Source organism: Pteropus medius, unplaced genomic scaffold (genome assembly GCF_902729225.1).
Source record: "Pteropus medius unplaced genomic scaffold, Ma_sr-lr_union100, whole genome shotgun sequence".
NCBI classification, from domain to species: Eukaryota; Metazoa; Chordata; class Mammalia; order Chiroptera; family Pteropodidae; genus Pteropus; species Pteropus medius.
The window spans coordinates 7,873,405-7,898,679 of NW_024346667.1; the positions used below are offsets into that span (position 1 = coordinate 7,873,405).

Below are 25,275 nucleotides of genomic sequence, written 5' to 3' on the forward strand. Positions count from 1 at the left end.
TTTTGTGGGAGGAGGGCTGCTTCTGTGTTTTTCATCTCTTTTTCAGTGAGCAAACGAAAATGCCACTGACACTCTGTGGTCAGAGAGTAAACATCATGACATCGCTCTATGTTCATTTTTGGGTCTTTCCGTTTTAAAACACGGAAAGGATTCCCAGAGATTGGCACAAGGGTGCTGGGGGTGGCTGTGACAGAATATCATATTCTCATTATCTTTCACTTAATTTTGCTTCATTCCCAACCAGTAGGCCAGATGGCCCTTACATATACACACACACACACACACGCACCACGCACACACACCACCACCACCACCACCACCACCACCACCCACCCCACCTCCACCCAAAAAGAAAAAAAAGTCCGGCCGAAGCTGTGTTCTGGGAAACAGACATGAATGTCAGCTCCTGCACATGCTCTCCTGGCTTGGTTTGCTCGCTTTTGTCAATTCTCTGCTTCTCTGGAAAAAAAAAATGATCTATCCCCAAAGCTATTAAGCTTCTTACTAGGATAAATAGTGGTAAAAAGTTCCTGCCCATGAAAAACAGTCCTCCATTGTCAAACATTCCCTCTTAATTGATCTTAATAAGCTATTTTAAATGAAGGGGAAGAGAAAAGCACAGCACTAACACATAGTAATTATCTGTAATTCTCCATTTGTAATGTCGCTGAATAGAGAAAATGATGCAAATGTGGACAGATGCTGACTAGAGTTTTACAATGACATCGAAATCAGCTATTTTGTACAGTAAGTAACATGACCAAGTTGTAGTATTTCAAAGGCAGGTTTTCATCCCAACGACAGTATATGCCACGGATTGCTGGCAAATGTAATGAGATTAAATATTGTGCACTAAAAATCAATCAGTGTGGCAGGGACTTGTTTAGTTGCTCATATTTAATGTAAAATTCAGTGATTCTATATCAGCTTTAAAGTGAGAAGAGAAACAGACCCCCTAGCCTCCTAGGTAAGTTTTGTTTTGTTTTGCCACTTAAAAGAAGTATAATCCTAGCATTTTTAGAGGTAATTTAAAATCAAGTGTCCTTATTTAACAAAGGAGAAAAAGAAAATTCAAAAGAGGTCTCACAGCTGCTAGCAAAGCCCAGGTGTGGTGGAGTGGGTGGGGTGAGGTCCTGGAAAGATGGCTGACTACTCCTTATCTTACTGGTAATCTCATTTTACCTTAGTAATCAACATCTCTTTTTATCTCTTCTGCCAATAAGTAATCTTTCAAAATTTACTGTGTGCCACGGAACTGTGTGCTAAATGCTGGTGTTACTATAATAATTAAGACACACTTAGCATAGTGAGAACAATTAATCTAATATTTAGTAATAGTAAAAATTATCATGTATTTAAAATTATCACTATGAAATTTTAGGAATCTTCACTCTAGAAATGTGAGTGATCTTGTGCAAGCCTGTAGGCATGTGTGAGGGGCCGGGTGTGCACTCTGAGCATCAGGCAGTACTTGCTGACCAGGTGGCAGCAACAAAGAAGAGGAATCTAGGGTTTAGAGCTGAAGATGGACTAGGAAGAAAGATGGGAGCCCAGGTTACCAATGGAGAACAACAAAAAAAAAGAGGTAGGGATGACTAAGACCTTGATGAGCAGGGATTAAAGTACCTGCCTGGAAGGCCACATGCAGCCCAAGGTCAGGGACCCTAGCCCTGCCTGGAGCAATGGCCTTCGAGAAATCCGAATGGCCTTTGCAGTGGCTCACTGAAAAGCTCAAGATGGGTTCGCCCAAGGTTAATAATTATCAGCACCTAGGAGTCACTTCCTTTGCTTTAACAAATGATGAAACTGAAACTAGAAAAGAGGTGAACCAATTTGAATTAGTTTTTACTTTAGTTCCCTTGAAAATAAAATTAAAAACAGTATACCTCCTATTTATTCTGGGGGAAATCAGGTTTTTTTGGGGGGGGGAGAAGCTGAAAACACTTAGCTCATTAGTGAATTTTAATTTATTTAACTTTTTTTGGAAGTGACAATTAAGAATTCTATTAAAATCATATTATGAACTAACCTAAATCAATTTAGCATTTCAGAAAATGCCTGGTCTTTAAAAATATAAGGAGCTTCCAGGAGTCAGAGGTAGGAGAGAACTATGTACTCTAAATCCTACACTCACTGCTAGCCTTGGTCCAAATCCTGCCAATCTATATAAGCACAGAGGCACAGAAACAATCTGTCCTTTTCCAAGGGAATTTCTCTTTTTTATCTCAGGCACTTAGATTAGAACCATGCAAGTTTACTCTGAGTAGACACGCTATTCTCAGGTCAGGACAAGCAAATCTTAGAGTCACGTAGAGAATGGGACCCTTTGAGGAGTGGGGGACCACAGACCGCAAGGCTCTGTAGGGCTCAGATGCACAGCTTGCCAGGCTCACTCAAGAGTGGTGGGGCTCTGACAGTTCATTTTACTAAGGAAAATATTTTTTGATACCTGTAAGATAAAGAAAATCACTTAGATGATACCTGAAGTGTTTATGTAACCAACTTTAGAGAGTGCATTCCTAATGAAGGTATTTCCACTGTCAACCAAACATACCAAAATAATGAAAGTTAATGTACATGTACATACATGGACGGCACTGTACATACTCCAGTGCTTCAGCATTCTTAGACCACATTACCATAAAGACAGTCTGGTTGTTTCTACAGAAGAAAACTCTCGATCTTTAACTCCAATCTTTGACTATTATTTTACCAGGCACATTTTCCCTTGTAAATTTAAATTATTGAGAGCTACTAAATCACATTAAGCTTGTTGAAATTTTTACAAATTTGGTATCACTCATCCTTCTTCTACTTATTAGGTAAAGTGTTTATTAAACCAACTGCCAGTCCTGTTAAGTTATTGCTTAGATTTTTTTTAGGACATCACATTCAAAACCTAAGATTTATTTCTAAGTTCTTCATCAAAATTAACATATTGTTCTTGTGTTACTACTTGTGTATATAAGTACTGTATAAGTAATTCACTCTTTTTTAGACTTTCGCAAAGTCAGATTATGTTAGCAATAGTAAAATCATGATTCAAAGAATCAGAGTTCTCCAAGGCTTTGTCACTGCAAATCACTTTGCTAATAACAAGAAAACTACTACTGATAGTATTTTACCACGTCATATTCAATTCTAGCCACAACCTTATATTCCCATTTTAGAGATGAAACACTTCAGCTCAGAAGAGTTAATGAAGCCCATTAGCCAAAATTACAAGATTACAGGATACAGGATTCAAAAGCCAGGTTTTCCTGGCTCCAAATCCTGAACTCTTTCCTTTTTGATGTGTTACTGTACCCAAGCCCCTGAACAAATTAAACTACTAAGCTATGCCACTCAAAATAACAATCACGCAAACATGCCGCGTATGCTATTTCATACCTTTAATCCTCTGAAACTTCCTGGACTAGTTGGAGAGGAACTGGAGGATTTCGTAGATTTAGGAGTGGAAAGCTGGCTGCTGGGCGTTCCATTAACTGACCATGAGACAACAAAGGAGACAGAGGTCATTAAAACCCAAAACAACCAGATTGTGTCAAAACACTCAGCACATGCACAACATTGCCCCCCAAAAGCTTCATTTAAAGCTCAAAGCAGATGGCAAATCAGCAAAAAGGAAAAATAATGTATCTTATCGCATTATAGACACAGTATTAGACAAATAAGGAGTGAAACTAGGATTATTTTCAACAATAGCTTCCCAACAGTGACTTAAACAAAGATATAAAACATTATGGAACTAAAAATGTGCATCAGAACTTGTCCATATATCCTGCCTGCCAGCAAGGGCAGAGAAATGAATAGCTATGGTATTTGTAAAGGTTTACTACAAAGATCGTCCCCTAATCTCTAATATCTCCTATGTTAGCATATACCAACCTGAAAAACCAAGACATTCTATGGCTCTCCCTAATCAATTCTACCATAACCCAAATACATTTTCTAAGTACATTCTTATAGAATGGGAAAATTAATGGTCATTTTCCTTGTAATGTCCACTTATTTGTTTCAAGGCCATAAAAGATACTCTTCAACTTTCTTTTTATCTAGTTATTTCTAATTCCTTCTATTTTCTTTTCTTCACAGCTTAATTTCCCCATTATTTAGCAAAGCTTGATGGGTTTCTATATACTCTCCTTCATTCACACTTCCATACAGTTCTTAGGCTGAAGGCTCAGTTTTAGAGCCTCTGCTAGTAAGAGTACGGCCACTGCTATTTTGAGGTGACAGCTAATCTGCAGAGTCTACATTACAGAATGCTTGTCAAACATTTCAGTATAACCCATGCTTATTCCTAACTGTATCACTTGGACCCATTTCTGCTTTAATTTCACATATAGAATTGGTGTAATTTTTTTTCTCTTCTAAGGAGTATTTATAAGCCTTTTTATCATGAATCTTCAAATGCTTTTGCCCAAAATGGATGAAAACTGCCATTCATCTCTATAGGAAAAAAAAAAAAAAAGCAAAGTCCATTTTTTATTTTTTTTAATTGAAGAAATTTAAATTCTCCCCATCTACCTCCCCCTCCCCTCTCCCCTCTGGTAACCACTAGTCCTTTTTTTATTTTTTTTTAATACAAGAGAACAGACAACTATTATTTTAAATGATGCTAATAACTATAAAAAACAAAATGCAGAGACAGAGATCCTAAATAGGTGACTGAAAAAGGTGGGCAGCAGTCCTTGAGTAAAGGTTCAGAAATCCGGCATCAAGCGTTTGTGATTAATTACCTGTAAACAGGTGCATCTGGGTCTATTAAGTCATGTTTGTTTACTGTATTGCTCATTTAAAAAAATTCAGTAAAGACGAAAATTTTTCCAGTTATTTTTAAATTCTAAAACTTTAATTTTACAAATTCAAAACCACTCATTCAACAATAACTATCAGTTACTTAGATTTTCTAAACAAATATATGTGGGTATTTAGAGTCCGAGTACAACATAAGCAACTATTCAACTCATTCTAAACTTTTAAGAGCATTCAACAGCCCTGATTATTTCTCAATTAAGTTAAATTTCAGTTAATCCTATACCTTTAAAAAATTCTCTTTAAAGGAAACTGGTGGTAGGAATTCACATAAAAGAGATTATTATGGGCAATGAACTAGTAAACGTGCTGTGAGTTGAGACCTTTTTCTCTGTCCCACAGCAACTTGTATAGGTCACCAGTCCCTCCTCAGTAAGCACTGATAGCTTTCACTAATTAATATTCAGACACCATGCTGACGTCAAAGGCTTCTTAAAAAGGTGATTAAAAAAAGGGGGGTGGGGAACTAAAGGAGAAAAATTCCTGCAAATGGTGATCTGTGTAGCAGATCAATCTCCCTAAGGATGCAGCCCCTGCCTAAACCGTTTCTTAATGAAATTCACTGCCAGCGACTTAACTGGTGTCAGTAACTACATATCCCTATTCCCCCTCAAATAACTTATCCTAAAGAGATATTAAGTCACCTGTAACCCTCTAAATTTCCAATAGCATTTGGAAGCTTCTAAAAAGTGCTCTTTAATGAGTCCTTAATACCATTTATTTGCACATTCTCCTAGTCTTTGGGAGGGGAAGTGGGGCCTTGGGCAGTGTTACATCGTACCTCTTCCGCCGACACTGCTGCCACCAACTGAAAGGTGTGTGACGACCAGCCGGCATCTTTGCGATGCTCCCACTTCTTACTACACCCCTGATTTTCTCTCCCGAAATAAGGCTTTTATCTATCTTTCCCCTCAACTCTAAGGCAAGAAATAAACTTGGGAACTTTTTTGCTTGCTTGTTGGTTTGCTCTGAATACTTTTTATCTTAGTGGACTATGAAAGATTCACAAGCTAGAAACCTAAGGTGAGAATTTTTAAGTCTCAAATTATGGTCACTGTTGATCCACTGATGTTGTCCAGATTAATCTCTCTGTGCTGATTACACATTATTTAGCTATTACAATAAATTAGTTTTGTTGGGGAATTTAGTCAACCAGAAGACTTCACTTATAGGAGCATTTCTGTCTCGAGATTTAAAAAGTACAATATTACATTTACAAAGTTACTAGCTCTGTTTGAAATTCCAATTTAGTCCCATGTAATTTTTAAAATGGTAACAGGTAAACCACAGCTAAAGCAGTCTGTAAAAGCAAGTTATACTTCTGGGAATTGTGCTTTTAATAATACAAAACTGTTCTCTTCCCAGCAGTGGGGAAAAGACATGATATGAATAAACGTAGTAACTTTATTCAGAACCACAGTGAAATCCCAGCAATTGACTCAGGCCTCAGCTTTCCATAACGGCAGTATGTGCTGAACACATTTCTTAGTTAATCTTTCACAAAGAAGCCATCTGCCTTCTGAAAGGTTAAATATCTCACAACGTTCAATGATGAGTTTAAGGTCTACTTGATCAACCCAAATCCAAATATGGACTCAGTTAAGAACTGGGGGTACTGCAATGTGAAGATTTTCTTGAATCAGTTTCCAAGCATGCCAAATTCAAGTTAAAAATAGTTATACATTTATTAGGCTGGTCTGGAAGACAAATGTGGCTAAGAAATATGTTTTGAGTTCAGTATGTTAATTTCACTCTTTCGATTTCACGGAGACAAACTTGGCGTCATCGTACTACCTGCTTCTTGAACCATTCTCCCCACTTTTATTTAGTTACTTTACTATAAGTATCTGTAAACCTACCACTAAAACAAAAGCTAAGAACCTGACCAAAAACTATATCTTCCACAAAGTAAGCTCAGTTCAGTGTCTTTGTGCAAATTTCATATTACCTTAGCTTTCCCAGTGTTTGAGATACTTTACAGAAAGCACAGTATGATTTGAGATAAGCTGAACAACAGAGAGATGCTTTCAATTAAAAATATTCACCTTGTCAATACATTGAGAAAGTATTGGGCCTATTTACCCCAGAAAGGGGAGGAAGGTAAGAACAAAAGAGTTTAATTGCTTCAATGGTCCTTTTTGTATTTCCAACAAACTTTTAGCCTTTTTCAATAATAGAGTATTTTCTAAGATTAACTAGAAAATACATCCCTAACGGCGATGTGTCTCCTCGATCACTCAGTACTGTGACTACACACGGACAGGCACTTGGCAATCTTCTGACAACGACCGGTTCTCTGATAAATCAGGGAGACCACAGCACCTGTGCACTGTGACGTGCCTCACACCGCACAGATGTACACAGGTGCAAGCCAGAGACATTCATGGAAACGGAGCAAAGGAGACAGAAACGTGGCAAAAGACAAAAACAAAAACCCAGCAGAGCGACAAAGCCATAGTAAGCATGGCTCACCTGGGGATCTGGCTGAAGAATAGGCACTGGAGTAGTGGGCACCCCTCTTTACTGTACACATTCAGTATATACAAAGGAGGAGACAGCAAGGACAGTGATTATTCAGCAGGTCTAAATGTATATACAACAAGAAGGGTCAAACGACCCGACCTAAAGAAAGTAAGGCAGGTGCTGAAGGGGAAGCGGTGAAAAGCAGAATGGCTCCAAAACTCAGGCTTTTATTAAACAGTTCGATGCTTGAGACAGTTCTTATTTATACTCCTCTCACATGTTCCAGGTTTCCCACATGTAAAATCGGTTTTCACAATCCTTTCCTTAATGGGTAATGATGTCAGCAAACTTATTTATTATACTATAAACAAACCTTGTAGAATCGATATATCGAGATATGTGCGAATGTTTTAAAATTTTAAATGTCAAAAACAGTCAAAATTATGACAAATTTTAGGCTTAGGACCTGGAAGAAACTCAATTACAGGTCAGTATGACTTTTAAATAAGTATTTCTTTCTAGCAATAATAACTGCTACTATTAAATTGTTTGATGAAGGAAAGGCCTGTGGAAACCTATCGAGTAAGTTCATTGTTGTGTCAGGTGTATGTGTTAGGTACATGTGTATGTTTTAAACCAATAAGATAAAATATCCACAACCATATAGCTCAAAATTTAAAATTCAGTACACAGTGGTCAAAACGTGCCACACTTCCATGTAAGTATTAGGAGAATAATGTAGTAAGATTGTTCAAGAAAATGTGTCAGAACAAAACCAACTAGATTCTTAGGTGACTTTTAATGACTTTGAGAAACAAACTTCAATTTCTGGTTTTAAAAATCATGTCATCTATATGTTGTTCTGGAACCTGGCTGCGTACAAACGTGGGAATACTACCAGCCCACAAGAATGAAAGCAAACTGAAGGGCACTGTTAGGTGCCCCCCATGCCCATCCATTCCTTTTCCGTTAACTACCTGAAGCTGGCGACTTGCTGCGTCGAGAGGGCCCAGAGCTTTTGAAGCCAGAATACTTAGCTGACGAGCGAGAATAATATGACTTCAAGACGTGGCATTCTAGAATGGAAGGAAAGTGTGTTAAATAGATCTGGTTTAAAAAGGAAGATCACACAGAAAACTAGTTTACTGCCTAGAATAGAACCATTACGTGATCTTTTTTCTATTACGTGAAAAAACTCTAATATACAAAACCATCCCGAAAGTTCACCCAAGGTTACCTTTAATTAGGCTACATATCTTATGCCACTGCTTTATTCCTCATGTCGTAACTAGATATGCGCGCCTGTGCACACACACACCCTAATCTAAATGTGGGCAGCTTTCTTTAGTCAGTAGCATTGATAGGCAAAGGCTACACTTTCATTATGCTCCCTAACTCTCTATCATATGTTGAAAGGGTACATAGGGCTCTAATTTATGAGCCCCTCACTGTCTTATTTTCCATCTTTCCAAAGTGTGGAGCATCAAAAATGAGGAAACAAGCTTTAAATAATAATTTTGGTCTTTTCATAAATCGCCAAACAAAATACCATTTAGAGTATCAGAGCTAACTGCAGCTAAAATCATCATCTCTAATTTGAAATAATTAAGAACATGAGTTTAAAAATCATGTAGTTTTGGCTGAATCACAGATTTTTGACTTTGCTAACTGAAGGATGTTGGTTAGGCTCTCATCCTCAGTTTTTCCCCTATGAAATTGAGATAATAAAATCTTCACAGGCTTGTTGTAAGAATTAAATTAGATAACATATTGTCTGTAATTTATATTAAAATACTTCGATTTATGCAAGGAGATTAGAATGTGGATTGGTTTTAATGTATACCCCAGGGGCAATAAAATAACATGTCAAGTACACTAAATACACACTGGGGGGGAAGGACAGTTAGCATTTAAAAGACTCTCATCAAAACCTTACACAGAGGGGGCTATAGCAACCTCAGCTTAGTTGATTATCATTATGGATATTACAAAGTATTCCATTGTTGAAAGGAGTGATGTGTGGACTAGTTAGGAATGTTTTGAAGGCAACCCACTCTTTCATGAGCAGGATACATGAATAAACAGGGCCAATACTAGAACTTCGGAACTACGTCCTAGGTTTAGGACTTTGAGCTAGTTCTTCATTCAGTTCTTAGTGGAAGATTTTGTTACTTGACTAAGACTAGGTTAGTTGATTTTAATGGATCTTTAATGCAATATATCAGAAATCTAAAAGGACAAAGTTGGGATTTTATCAAAATTATAACACAAGTAACTGATTTAAAAAAAAACTTTGCATCCTAATAAATGTATCTATGGCAGGATTAAGTCTGAGACTGACTTTCATTGGAAATTGTTATGACCTGATGGTGGTGGTATGATAATATTAACAATAGCATATCCAATGAAAAGGGTGTCCTTATAACTGCTTTACATATATAAACTTGTCCAATCCTCACAAAATCTTATGAAACAGACACTATTATTACCCCCAGTGTGCAGAAAGTTAAGTAATTAACATTTGAGAGGGAAGAAATCAGTAGCTTTCACCTATCTCTAACTACTGGAGTCTCTCCATAACCAACAACAACAAAAATATATGAATGATCGAACTAGTTAAGGTAAGTTTACGACATACATGTGAACTAAGTACAATACCTGGTACATACATAGAATGAAATAAGTGTTTCATTATTGTTGCTGTTACCCAAATTAACTTTATAACCTAGAACATATCATTGAGTTTCAGTGTCTCAACTTTCAAAATGACCAAGGTTGACATCAAAGAAATACTATGAAATAAAATTACACTAAAATCAAGAAAGATGTAAAATACAGATGATAGGTAAATGCATGTCAGTCAACCTTAATCATCCATTCGAATAGGGAAGAACATTACACAGGTAATACAAAAGGACACCACCTGCAATTCTTAAGAGACTTTCCAGTGATATTACCGATTTAAAGCAGGACTGGTCCAACAGACTATAAGATAGTACAGAAACACTCAAAGAAATTTGGCAGCAGTGAAAAACAAAATAGAAAAACAAAAAGAGTAGATAAATAAGACCCAAGCACCAAGCACATAAATTACCCCAAGGCAACTGACTTAGTGCAACAGGAAAGGATTACACAAGGGAGTTGGGTACCATGGAGTGTATCATCTTGAGTTTTTAAAAGTCTATGGGTCATGGTATTTATTTGATGGTACGTTTCTCTAATTCTGGACTGTCAGAATCACTACAACTGGAAGGGTTGTAATTTCAGTCTAATTTGTGAAAAACCAACTTTTCCTTATTCGTGAAATTAAAGAGTGAGCTTGTATTTCAAACATCCCTCTCCTCTGTGAAATACGTCTGTATGATTTTACCTCATTGAAAGATGAAGTTGACTTTATCAGTTAAAATAATCACTATAATAAGTTTAAATTAATTTAAGACAATGGTGTAAAGCAATATTCCAAGAATAACATTTGAAATCACTGAGGTTATTGCTGAATAACTGAAAACTCCATATACTGGCTAAAATCAAGAAAAAGGATTTTAGTCTACAGCCATGCCACCCTGAACAAGCCCGATCCCATCTGATCTTGGAAGCTAAGCAGGGTCAGGCCTGGTTAGTACCTAAGGAGACCAGGTGCTGTAGATGTAAAAAAATAAAAAATAAGGAATTGTAAGCTGACAAGGTCTTCGCAATCTGTGAGGTCAACCAATTGTTGCCCGCCTAAAATAAATAAATAGATAGATAGATAGATAGATAGATAGATAGATAAATAAGAAAAAGGATTTTATTATCCCATCAATGAAAATAGCTTTATTTTTTTCTGCACATATAAATGCTTGCTACTTTTATTTCAGTTGCAAACAGAACAATAAGATAAAAAGAGATCTGAGATAATCACTATTAACGATTTAGTTATTATCATTTTATACATTTCTTTATAGACATGGAAAATGTACAACTAACTGTTTCAGGTTCAACACCATCCATACAATTAAGGTGGCATAGCCAGCCTCCATTCTGAAAGAGGGCAGGAAATTCATTTCGGAGGCAAAACAATACAGTATAAAAAGAGACTCTAATCACTAAAACATAAAAAACTACTTAACTATTGAATGAGGGTTTTTTCCCACAACTAGGTAAAAAAGAATACTGTCAATGCCATCCTTCTTTAACACGTCAGACCACTTGACATGCACGGAGTAACTACATCCCACACCTCCATTACACGGTTACAAAGATGGTCAATGGACTGCCTTACCACTGTGATCCAGGACAAAGTCATCTTGGGCATAACGGAATTTTTCAGGTCCACATGCAATAAAAACATCATCATCACCAAAAAAGTCTTGCAGACAAGTAACCTAAAAAAAAAAAAAAAAAAATTCACATCTAAGAAATAAATCAGAAACATTTGAAGTAAAATTAAAAGTCAGCAAAATCATATCTTCAAGCCTCACTTATATTACTCAGTTGGAATAAAAAGCTGTTTAGTATCACATTTCCAAGCATTTTACTCTTCACAAAGCGCTTTCACGCAGTTTCTCCTGAACTCAGAACAACAGAATAAGGCACATATAGCTGGTATCAACATTCCTGTTTTACAGTAAAGTCGAGGACCTGCAGAAAAGGTACAGTGATCTTTTCCAGGTTTTAGATTAATGGGTGGCAAAGCTGGGGTTGATAGTGATCTCTGCTCAGTTTACTGTTCTTTACTTTTCTAACCTCCTCACTCTCCTAGCAACCCCACTCCCAGCCACGTCACCTTGGGCATGATTTCTCTGTACCTGGGGTACAGCTCATCTTTGGTTGTTTTGGGGATTAATGTGTGAAAACTGCTTGGAATGGGTGCTAGACATGTAAGTACAGTAATTCTTCCTCATCCTTGGGAGATAGATTCCAAAACCTCCGGCTGATACCCGAAACCACGGATAGTACCAAACCCCATATGTTTTTTCCTATACATACATACCTTTTCACTTAAAGGAAGCACACTGGCTTCTGTTTGGAATATCCAAATTGCCAGCAACACTACTCTTGCACTTTGGGGCCATTAGTAAGTAGAATAGGGTGACTTGAACACAAGCACTGAGATACCAGAACAGTAGATCTGATAACTGAGATGGCCACTAAGTGATTAGAGGGAGGGTAGCACACACAGTGCGAAGACTCCAGACAAGGAGACGATTCACGTCCCAGGTGACATGGAGCAGGACAGCACAGGATTTCATCATGCTTCTCAGAACTGCATACGACTTAAAACTTATGAATTATTTCTGGAATTTCTCATTTAAGATTTTTGGACTGTGGCTCACCACAGGTAACAAACTGCAAAAAGTAAACCCACGGATAAGTGAGACTACTGTATTCAACATGCAAATGCTCATCTCCACAACCACCACCATCACCAACATCAGAGGGGGATCTGCCACAAAGGTTTAGATAAGGCTTAAGCTTCAGGGTCTTCCCAAGGCTGTGCAGTCTTAATTTCATATTTTTTTCTCAAAAAAGGGTCCCCCACACTGTATGAGTTTCAGATCCCACAGAACTTGGATCCACCAGCACAGCACACCCATCCATTCATCCTCCAGAACTTTGGACTTAGATAGGATCCACTTTTACCTATTTTTCAATGGGCTATATAAGATTTTTTTTTTTTTTTTTTTAAATCAGTGCTCTAGTACTTGGAAGAATTGAGCAATCTCAGTAATAAGTCTTCCTGATCACTATTTACATTTTTATGGTGGAGGGGACTTACTGGAGAGTAAACAATGCTCTAGAGAGAAGACGGTGAACTACATACAGGAAGCAGAGCAGGCATGGATTCTGCTCGTTCATTCCAGTTCTCATCAAGCAAGATGTAGCTTTTATATTTCACTGAAACTCAGCTCAGGCCACAGTGTCTGAGGCTTTCAAGACTGTTCGAGTTGCTATAATAAATTACCATAGATTGGGTGGCTGAAACAACAGAAATTTATTTCTCATAGTTCTGGATGGTGGAAATGCAAGATCGGGGTGGCTGCCAGCATGGTTGGATTCCGGTGAGGACCTCGTCCTGGTTTCCTCACTGGGGAGAGGTGGAGAGAGGAAGCAGGCTACTTCCCTATCTAATCCCATCATAGGGCCCCACCCTCACGACCTCATCTAACCCTCTTTACCTCCCAAAGGCTCCACCTCCGAATTCTAACACATTGAGGAATAGGGTTTCGACACATGAATTTTATTTATTTAATTATTACCATTTTTTAATTGAAGACATGATTTAAAATTTTTCCTCCATCTATGAAAATCACATGATATCATTTATATGTGGGATATAAACCTAAAAGCAACAAATGAACAGGACAGAGACTCATGGATATGGATGATGGATTTTAGAGAGACACAAACATACAGTCCATAACAGAAGAATCACTTTCTTCACCTTTTCTGTTAAACTTGCCTCTCTTCATCCCATTTGGCAATACCATATACCCTTTTATCCATGCAAGGATCCTGGGAGTCATCTTTTAATTTCTTTCTCAATCTCTCACATGATTTTTCTTCCTCCATGGCTCTCCGGCATTCCGATACCTACTCCTCGTTTCAGTTCTCACTTTCTCTTGCCCGGGCTCCTGTCGTTGTCCAGTAACAGTTTTTCTAACCTCCAGTCTTCATTGCTCCCCTAGTTCCAGGCATCACTGTTCTCACAGGTGTGGAAATACATGAAGATTGCCCCGGTATGTTCAGTCTCTCACAAGGTGATTATGCACCACTTACAAGGCTCAGTGACTTCTATCCTGACAAGATAATGCTCCAATACAGGGCACACATGTCTGGTTTTCTAAACATGGTTTACATAAGATATCTGCCTCCCTTTGATCCAGGTTCTGGCCATTGAATGCATATTTGGTCAGATACTTATCAGTTAGGTTTCGATTTGCCTCAAATAAGTCGTCACTACTCTTGAGAAATGATAGGTATCAAATGAATAACTGACACAACTGAGATAAACAAACATGTATTTTGACTACTTTTATTAAGGTGTACTCAAGACACTGACGTAGTTCATTAAATAGTAAACGACTCCCATCTCCATTCATTCAACAAATTTGTATTAAGCTTTTATTACGTGCCAGGCACTATTCTAGGTGCTGCAGACACATCAGTAAAGAAGAAAACGGGACAAAAATCCTTGTCCTCATGAAGCAGGAGTGAAGAGATGACAATAAAAATGCAGAAGTGAATTTATGCGATGTTAAAAGGTGATAAGTGCTTTGGAGAAAGATAAAGCAAGGAAGGAGAATAGTGAATGCAGGAGACAGGTGCTGCAATACTAAATACGGTGGTCATGGAAGGCCTCACTGCAAAGGCGGCGTTTGAATGTAATATTAAAAGAGGCTGGGGAGCAAGCCACATGGCTATCTGGTGGGAAAGCATTCCAGACAGAGAGAAGAGAATACGCCAAAGCCCTATGCAGACACCAGGCTTGGCACGCTCACAGGAAACAGTCCTGGAACAGAATAGGTGAAGGAGAAGAGTCACTGTGGGAGAGGAGATCCAAAAGTTAAGGGGAGATAGTGAAGTGGTATAGGGCCTTGCCAGCCATTGGTAAGGACTTTGGCTTTACTCCGAGCGAGATGGGAAACCACTGGAGGCTTCTGAGCAGAAGACAGCCACACATGACTTAGTTTTAACAGGATTACAATGTGTTCGGGATGCAGAAAGGAAAGGATAGACAGCAGCGCAGTTGAAGGCTACTGCTTCTTCAGGCAAGAGAGGAGAGTGGCTTGTGCCAAGGTGTTAGACGTGGAGATAGTGAAAAAGGGTCACACTACTCCTTGGATGTAGAGACATAAGCGGAAAGAGAAGAATATGATGGCTCAGGGATTTTGGCTTGAGCCATTAAGAGAATGGGATTGCCATTAACTCTTACAGGGAAGACAACATAATGGACAAGTTTAGTTGTGGAGAAGATGCTCATGAATTCAGATTTGGAACATTAACTCTGAAGTGCCTATTAAACATCCAGGTGGAGACATTGGGTGGAAAGTTGGACCTGTACAAATCTAAATTTCAGGGAAGAGATCTGAGCAGAAGATATAAATTTGGGATTCACTAGTGCACATGATGGTATTTGAAATCTTTACATAAAGTACAGCAGTGAATGCACCTAGGGAAGAGGTCCAAGGCCTGAGCTCAAAGTTCATCACAGTAACATTACGAGGTCAGGATCAAGAAGCAAAACCAGCGAGGAAGATTGAGAAGCAGCAGCCAGTGAAGATGAAGAAAAGTGAGAATCTGTCCTATGCTGGAAACCAAGTTAAGACAGTGACTCAAGGGATGGGGAGCAATCGACTGGGTCAATGTTACTGACAGGCCTAACAAGATCGTTCAGAAGTGATCACTGAATTTAATAACATGGAGATTACTAGGATCTTGGTGGAATGGTTGAAAAGAAAGTCTAAATGAGCAGCTTTAACACAGCATAAGAGAATTGGAGATATTGAATATACACAACACTTTCAAAGAGTTTTGACTGGAAAGGTGGGGCAGAAGAATGGGACAGTGGCAAAAAGAGCAAGTGGAGTCCATGGTTAAGTGAGCTTATTTTTTAGGCTGAGAATAATGAATGATCTAGTAAACAGGAAAAAAAGCTAATGAAGCAAGAAAGAAAAAGAGAGACTTGCTGGAGCCGTGTCCCTTCCTACGTGAGAAGGAATGGGATCAGTGGGCAGGTTAAGGGACTGAGCATGCATGTGACCTCGGGCACTCTGGGCCAGCAAAGGAAGCGAGGTGGAAACTGCAAGGTGGGGACACCCAGTGGCAGCGCTGGTGGATGTTTTCTGACGGCTTCCTACTTCACCGAGAAAACTGAAACGAAGTCATCAGCTGAAAGCGAGGCTGGGGGAAGAGGTATAAGCAGGTTTGAGCCAAGAGAACAGGAGGGAATGGTGCCTGCAGGAAGCATTACGGGTCTACTTGGGATCCCACACACTGCGCGATACAAATTCTTGGTTCTAAAACTGGAAAGTTGTCTAACCTATATAGTATTTTAGAAAAATCAAAACCTATTAAGCTAGAATTATTACTGTTTCATGGGGTTGCATCTGACCAGTCAACAGAAGAACACTGATATGATACAAAAACTAGATTGTACCGAATAATTGGAAAACTCTCTCTCTACCGCTGCTGACTTAAAATACAAGTCTTTGTTCATATTTTTTACAATGTAGACATGGACTGTTATGGATTGTTATCACTATGTTTAACTAAACTATACACTTAGAACACTATAAACAGAGCACCAGCAGGCAGAGGTACAAGGCAATGAGCATGAGCGAAGGTGAACCAAAACTACTACCCACAGCGGCGGATGAGTAGATTTCAGCTCTGCTCTCGCTTTCATTGTGTAGAAAAGCTCTCGCATGGTATGATCTAAAAACAGGCGTCAGCCCATGAAGCATGAGCTTTTGCTGCACAGACTGTCTCTTCCTTTCTATACATGTAGAGTCTTTGGCAAGATACCCTTTCTAAAGCTCAGTTTCTCTACAAAATGCGGGGGCGGGGGGGGGGCGGGGCAGGCCAAACATTTCCTATAACCTTAAGGACTAAATGCATTAGCATGTGAAAGCATTTGGTACATGTTATTTCTTCATTTTCATTAATTCAGGCTTCAAATATTTTTTAAAAATTTAACTTAATGGGTAATCTTTTCTGTAAGTATTAAAACAAGTAACGCTTTCCTATGAGTTCGATAAATTAAAATTTTTTTCCCAGAAAATATAACTGACAATTTGGAAATAATTGATAGCCTTCGCTTACAGAAAATTACAGCTAAAAAATTAAGATACCTTAAGCTCCCGGAAATTCTATACAGAAATGTGATTCACATAATATACACATATGTATACATATCATATACATGTGAAATGTTTATATATATATAATATATTAAAGAAGTTTCTACCAACAGCCCCTAGAATATAAGAGAAAAAATAGATTTGACTTAAATGTAATATATCAAAGCAAAACATTGGTTTTACGTATGTATGTAAGCTATACGCATAAGTATCAACATTTGTAGATAATGTAAACAGAACTATAAACATATCAATCTAACATTATGCTATAATTATATTTGCATACTAGGCCTCCACGTAATGCAGTCATTATTTGCCCTCACTTATACTTCACAAGTATATGGGATGGCATACTTCATTGTTCCTAGCAGTGCCCCAAACTCAGTTGAAACTTTTTAAAGTGAAACATCTGATAAAATGCTCAGGGTCTGATGCATGCTAAAATAACTCTCTCTCACCAAAGGAAGTCATCTTAACTCACTACTGTACATTCATCCTAACTTTACTCAAGTACCAATATATGCCAAACATAAACAAAAGACAAGAAACATGCAGTCTAGTGGTGGAAATGGACAAGAAAACTAATAATTACAGTTCAAAATGTTACACTAGATGAATGCTGTAATAGAAAACCTGTTATGGAAATAAGTACAAAGAACTCGAAAATAGCATCCCATAAAACAAAATATTCAATACCTTTAGAATATATCATATGTTTGGACACTTAGATAATTCTTTTTTTAAAAAAAAAAAGTTTCTTGTTTTTTAACTCTGGTGGTTTGTTCCTTTTATCATGTTTTTAAAACTGGGATTTAACATTGAGTTATAGGCCACGTCACTAAACCTGACTCAGAAAGAAACATATCAACACCATGAATAATGTCTCAAAGTCATTCTTAACAAGGGTGAGGAAAAATGTATCAGTTTAAAGGACCTCTTACTGTTTGATTCTAATTCTTTCTTCAATGCAAGAAGCTCTTCAGGAATAATGGATGTTATGTGGCATATAAAAGAAAGTTACACAATGAAGGGAAAGTAATATTTCTACCAAGGTACAGAATGAAAGCAATCAGCAGGATCTAATGGAGAAATATCCAACTGAGAAATAATGTATCTATGGGAGCATATCTAAGCTTTCCAAATGAATGTGGGCCACTTACAAACAGTAATTTTTCTGTCCTTCGGTAGACAGATTAATTAGGTCAAGGTGAAGAGGTGGCAGCCATAATTTCAGAGCTAGTTCTTAACAGATTGCCAAAATCACTTTTCTTTTTTTCTCTATTTGGTCTCTGCTAATGGATATAGAAACAGATACAAAAGCTCAAGATCTGATAAAAATACTGTGCACATACTAAGAGTATAACCCTTTCCTCAAAAGCAAAAAAGTAGACGACACAAAGGTGTCATCTTCCCTGGACACGCATTTGAACCATAAGAGGTCTCCATTTCCCCGCTCATTTGCATTCTTTGGAAATGGTCTATTTCTTTCCCTTTCCAGAGTAAAGCGGGTTGGATCTCTCTAAGATCTCTTCTTCCTACAAAATTCTAAAGTCTAAAGCTACATATTCATATTATAGAATACTGCTTTCAGAAAAGTGGAGTATATTTTTGAGAGGAAAAAAAGAGAACACTATTAAAATGGGTAAGCAGCAATGTCCATTCAGGATTTCTTTCTGTTCAAGTTTCAAGCCTCATACGTCCTCAGGAAATCCTTAATGACATCTTCATGCTCTTCAAATCCAGGTGTTTTCCTTGATACTCTAATTCACCGAACATAGACATTATCTTTGAGGTAATTGCCTGGTTTTGTGTCTGGACCTCTCATCAGACTGATCTGCGTACACACAGGATCACTGTCTAGCTCATCACTATAATTCCAGCACAGTATATAGCATATAGGGTTTGTTCAATACATTTCTGGTGACTTAAAATAAAAAAAAATGCCTTCAAGTCCCACTTCCCTCAGATAGCTTCTCTAGAGGTTCCTTCTCACACTCTATGAATTCCTTTCAACCCAGTATCATGCAAGGTAGTCCTTGTTCCCAAAATTATGATGTTAGTTTTCTATGTCAAAATAACCTATAAACTCCTTAAACACACCAGTCAATACTATAGCTTTTTACAGAAAGTATTCAGCAATTATCTGGTTGATCAAATTTTGGCTCTAGACTTTCCAAATAACTTTCCAAAAAAGTCATCTTCAATCAAATAAGTTCTTTGAAGAATTAAATTTCCTTCATCATTATTTTAGGATGATTTGAAAAAATTTACTTGTGAAACCTACTACTATAACTATTTAGTAGAGGAGATTCAAAGCAAAGCAAATTGCTATTCCATCTGCCATGCTAATCAAAGACTTAAGGTTGTATTAAGTAACAGGCTACTGAGATACTTTCCCAACCTATTTTGTTGAAAATTTCTATGACCTGATAAAGATGCAAAAGCAACATCATTGGATCTCAGCAAAAGATTAGTTTAAACCAGCATCAACTGATCTAAATAGAGTCAGGATCAAAATCTTAGCATCCTTGAAATGCCTATCTCAGAACAAGGGCCACAGTTTTAGATAAAATGTTATGATGGTTACGAGGAGTATAAAATACACCATGGAATTTTTTATGAATTTTAAGTGTGTGTGTGTGTGTGTGTGAGTGTGTGTGTGTGTGTAAGGAAGAGGGGGAAGGGAGGGAGAGAGATTGAGAACAAAAGTCCACACCTCCTGCTGAAATTAAATGCTTTCATTATTCAGTTTTAAAAGGCAGTCTCTGACAAAAAAATCCTTTCCAGCTCACTTCTAAAGAGGATCTGAAGGAGCTCAGAAAGGAAGTCCAGTAATGGCTTATATTTGAAACCAAAATTATTATACAGGCTTTTAATGAAACTGCATCGACACCCTTATTTTTTCCCAAGAAATGGTCACATTACAAGTCATAAATTATCCAAAAAACAAAAACAAAAAACAAAAAAAACACAACTGCATTTAATTTTGAAACCCCAAAGACTTTTCTACCCTATGTAATTTTTCTATCATGTAAACAAATAGAAATACAAGTTTAAGATGTAAAGAAAAACTGAAAGGCAATTTTAACATATAATAAAAGATAAGCCTAACAGATGCTATTCTAGCAAGGGACACTTTTTTTTTTTTTAATAAACTGCCATTGTAGATACTTAAAAGCTATAAATTCAGCAGACTGACCTCAGCATAACTAACATTTATCACAGACACACACCACCACCCTTTTTTTTAACCAGTTCTATCTCTAGAATATAAGTTATGCTTAAACGGGAAACGATAAATAAAGAGAAAGTAAGTCATTTGGTTCTTTCAAACTGCTAGGAACAGCAGCTAAAAAAACAAATTCACAGATCAGTAAGCAGGGGCTGGAACTCTCTCTCCACTTCTTTACCCTCTACAGAGAACACAATTAGCATAAATAGCTTGCTTTGTTCCCAGTTAATGTTGGCTAACCTACTGTAAGGGAAGGATCCCTTTCTACAGCAAAAAGCAAGCTACTTAGAATAGCAATGTTTTTCAGCTTCCTGTAAAACCATTCAGCCAGGCACCATGTGGTTGCTATGGAAACAGAACTGAAGCTAAAAGATGACAATACTTACAGTAAAGAGCTTCTTAACTGCATCTACAAAAACTCCCTACATTTGGTTTGCTTGCATTAAAAAAAATACTGGATCTAATCTTCCTTTTCCCACTGTAGCCTCCGCATAATGACTATTCACCAATCAAGACTAATCACAGAATCTTGACACCAAAGATTTGGTTTCAGGAAATACTTCTATCGATAGGATGGAAAGAGCTTGAAAATTTCACAGATATTCAGCTACCAAATGTATTTTGAGAGGACAGACAATGATCACTCTTGGTATAAAGGAGGTAATTTCTAAGCTGACTCTCTACCCCCCATTAGGCCCCCATCCACTTAATTCCTAGAGGAAAAAGTTTAAAATCTATTCTAGAACTTTCCATCAAGGGAGGGAAGCTGGAGCAAAATTTTAGAAGAATTCAGGTGAGGAAGTCAGAGGAAACCTATTAAGCCAACCATCGTGAGCTTTCCTCTAATTCTAAAGAAGCTGGATCTGAATGTTTTCAAGCAGATGTGACTAGAGCTTGAGTCAATGTTCTCTAGGATGCGTTCATCTCTAAATAATAAACAAATAAACAAAAAAGGAAATCGTAAGTGTTACAAAAGAGGCAACTGAGAACCAAAGTAAAAGGCGGCAATTTTCTAATCCAAATTTTTCTGCTTCAAACAGAGTGGGAAAGGGAACCAGCGAGGAATACCTAACACACTCTGCATGCCATGAGTCCCATTTACACATGACTTTCATTTAGCCCTCAGAACCACCATGTGAAGTCGACATTATGATTCCCTTATACAAAAAGAAATGAAGAAGTTACATAACTTGCTCAAGGTCACACAGACAGTGAGGGAGGAGCTAAGATTTGAACTTTACCTGTCTGACTTGGAATATATTCTTTGTACTTGACCACACACTGTCTCCCTAAAGAAGAAAACTTTGTGATTTACAATCTATGAAAAACAACAAGAGAGCTTACAGGGAAGTCAGGGTTTTTATACTTGTCTAAAACCCAAATAACCAGACCATTTTTCTATGTCTTCCTTTTATGAAGTAAATGAATGGCAAGTATGTAAGCTTATATCTAGAATATTTTTTTTTAAGGATCAACTTCTAAGTAATGTCATAAGGTCAGTACAAGTTTGGGCCAACTTCTTATACTTTAGGGATTACTGAATATGTTCTGAAATTGATATCTTCAAACAAATTGGCTAACTCTTTCTAAAAACAAATTAAAAGCACAAGCTAGAATCATATGGTTTGAGAACAGGACTCCATTTGCTGCCAAACTGGAAATTTTAAGAGTATATATATATATATGTATTGATAAACATTATCTTTCGAATTTTAATATAAAGGCAAAATTTGAAACATTTTCTAGAAATACATTCTCTGCATACAAAAATCCATCATCGGATTAGTCTACCTTTTTGTTATCACTTTAGCGTATGGTGAGTGCATCCTGATCGTGAAGACCCTTGGACTAGGAACAAGGAGAACCATTAGTTAAGATGGTATGAAAAACTTGATCACTTAATTCTACGTTTGTTTTGGAAAACACCAACCACTCAGCACTATCAGTACAAACACCGTTTCTATGTTCTAATAGAGTAGGGCTATTATGGTTCATAGAAAAATCATGCCTACTTAAAAAAAAAAAAAAATCTTGTCTTTTTTTGTATTTTTCATCTTAATAAAATTATTTTCCTCCTCCCTTGCCATCGCACTTTGACCTTTCACCTCTTATATTGAAAAGATCATCCCATTACCCTTTTAGCAGCCCTCTTCCCACTTCTAATTCTCTGCACTTAACATCTGGTGGACTTAGGAAGAGAGATTTCAAGTTTAGAAAACTTAAGTGTAAACCAAGAACAAACTGCATGAGGGTTAGAGACTTTAATGGGAAGGAAAGAAAATAAACTTTAGTGCCCAAATTCCACACTGCCTAATAACAAAGTTCCCTCTGCGAATTCCCTAGTTTTAAGCTGTGGTTCAACCTGGTGAGTAAGCTGGTGAGTGGAGTCCAAAATAAATGGGGCAGTTCGTGCTGCAGAAAACATAAGATTTTGGTTTCTACAGCTGCATCTGTTTTCACATGACAAGAAATCAAAATTTTCATTTTCAACCCAATATAAATCCTACATGAAAAGCAATGAGAGGATTTCTTTTCCCAGTGTAGACTTCTTAGCAGATGAAGGTCTCACCTCTACAGCCCAAGAAATCTTCTGAATGAGTTACATGCTCGTGGCTTTTCGGAAACAAAGCATGCCATCCGTTTGAATTATTTATGACAACTTTCTGAAAAATGAATCTGATGTTGGCTGAGGCCAATACCACAATTAGATTTTTGTTTGAAGGGCACCTGTTTCTGAAACACAACCAAAACTTGCTACTCTAACATATACATAACTGATTTGCACATTGTTAGAATAAGTACTTAGTTTAGGATACTTCAAAGCAAGATAGCTAAGCAAGATAGATTCTCTGGCTTATCAAAGCCTCCTCTAAAAATGCAAATACTCATAGAAGGGCCATGTCTATTGACTATGCACCTCCACTTACATTTATGTGGAACTTTAGGATGAAGGTAGAAAAATCTTTTTGGTTTAAGGGAATTTATATAGTTAAGTACTTTAGGACCAAAGAGTACAGCAAATAATGCCCAGCCTCAGAATTAACAAATATTATTTTGTCATGTTTACCTCAGATCCCTTTAATATATGGAAAAGAAATACAAGTTAAAATCTCTTTTGTCGCTGGTCCCCTGCTCAGTTCCCCCTCCCTCATGCCTGCCTTCCTTCTCCATCGCCCCAGGAAAATACTACCAAGTATTTTCTTGGGTCCTTCCAAGCCATATTTTGAGATCTTGTATTATGGAGGTATATTTCCACAGACAACTAGAAATATTATTCAGTATGTTGTAAAAATTTTATATAAGTTCTATCATATCGTCCTGCAGTTTGCTTTTCTCACTGAGTATTGATTTTAAAAGCTAGCTGAATCTTAGTTTTTCTTATGAATTCTCCCTAACCCACACTTTTTTGATAAATTACAAAACAAATTCTACATACCCTCGATACTTCCAAATTCTTTCAAATAAATGCTATTTTCTCAGGATGTTCATCTTAGTTTCTATATTATAATCATTGCAATGACTACGTAAGTTCTCAGATGGAAGAAAAATCTGTGAATGAATTCATTGCCCACAGAATTCATCTCCAATTATCAGAAAAGAATGTGCAGCAAATGCCTGACATTTAGGTCTAGAGATTTAGGCATAACTTATTCCAAAGAACAGGGTTTACTGACCAAAAGGAGTATAAACTCTGGATGAAGAATTTTTAAATTACTAAAAATTATTCGCAATAGTGCTATAGCTAAGATTTCAAGGAAAAAAAAAACCTACAAGATGATTTAAAATTAATAATTCACAGAAATAGTTCCCTTCTAAAGACAAAGCAAAGGAAGAATAAACAAAATCATATGTCAGATTCATTCTATACTATAACACAAGGCAGGTTTTTTAAGACACAGGAAACTTCTGTTTCAAAGGGAATGCATAAAAGGAATCCCTCCCTGAAGAATCCCGTAAGCTGGGAAATACTGATGAACTCTATGCATGCAGAATTCCTTATCTTTTTCTTGCATCCAGAGACATGATATTCTTTCAGAGAAACATTTATTTATTTTTTGCAAATCTCCAGGGGTGTCAGTTAAACTGGGACTGGGACCAGTGAGGAGGGGAAGCTGTCTGTAAGCATTTATCAACAAGTTATATGCCTTGCTTGGGGAGCCAGCTGTCTTAAATAACCATCCCCTCCCTGGGGCCCCAAGTCTGGGCAAGAATGCTACTCATGTCAGAAACCCATGTCATGAGATTAGATTTGAATGGAAAAGCAAAGGGAACATGGTCTCTTTTCTCCAGCTGGGATTGATTATTCCCTTTCCAACAAGAAGGCTGTTATTTTGCCTGAAAAGAAGAGCCTCTTTCCTGCTTGGCTACGTGCCAATCCATCGTGGCACCTGAATGACCTAGAGAGGATACCCTGCCTCACCACGGCTTTAAGACCTCTGAGCCTCTCTCCGGGAAGACGTTTTTATACATTTTTCTCCATCAATATAAAGTTACTCTTGGATTCTTGTGGTGTAGCAAGGTACCTTGGGAATCTAGGCAGGTAGCTACGACTAGATGGCATATCATGAGGGCTGAGGCAGGTCAGCACGAGCTTGTACCAGCCAAAAAGGATGGGGAAAAACTCCAGCACCTGAAGACTGTATCTGTGTCACTACTGTAGCCAGAGTGCCCGGCCCGGTGCTCGAGTGTGGACACTCAGGGACTATTTATTGAATGAATGAGTGGTTCAATAGCACAGAGGCAGGGGACTCCAGGTTCAGTGGCTCATAGTGTTAAGACTCATGGGACAGGACACTTTTTACTACTAGCAGATGCATGGAGATGGCTATGGAGAACCAGAAGGCTTAGGCAGAAAGCAGACACGAGAGGAGAGAGGAAGGCATGACTGCATAGTGTAAAGATTTAAACACTAGCAGGATC

General features: G+C 37.6%; 1 protein-coding gene across 14 annotated transcripts in view; it reads right to left on the reverse strand.

The window, feature by feature from the left end:
- DCLK2 (doublecortin like kinase 2) overlaps window positions 1–25,275 on the reverse strand; it is a 144,545-nt gene that overhangs the window by 58,633 nt on the left and 60,637 nt on the right. For 9 of the 14 annotated variants that reach the window (XR_005655658.1, XR_005655659.1, XR_005655660.1 and 6 more), the window contains exons 3-6: window positions 11,543–11,645; window positions 8,259–8,357; window positions 7,291–7,341; window positions 3,391–3,485 (exon numbers count right to left, since the gene is read on the reverse strand). Coding sequence is in view for 9 of the 14 variants with exons in the window: in XM_039875988.1 (XP_039731922.1) it covers window positions 3,391–3,485; window positions 7,291–7,341; window positions 8,259–8,357; window positions 11,543–11,645 (348 nt within the window). In the remaining 5 variants the exon portion in view is untranslated. The remainder of the gene's footprint in view (window positions 1–3,390; window positions 3,486–7,290; window positions 7,342–8,258; window positions 8,358–11,542; window positions 11,646–25,275) is intronic. The other 5 variants (XR_005655662.1, XM_039875990.1, XM_039875991.1 and 2 more) reach the window with 2 other exon arrangements.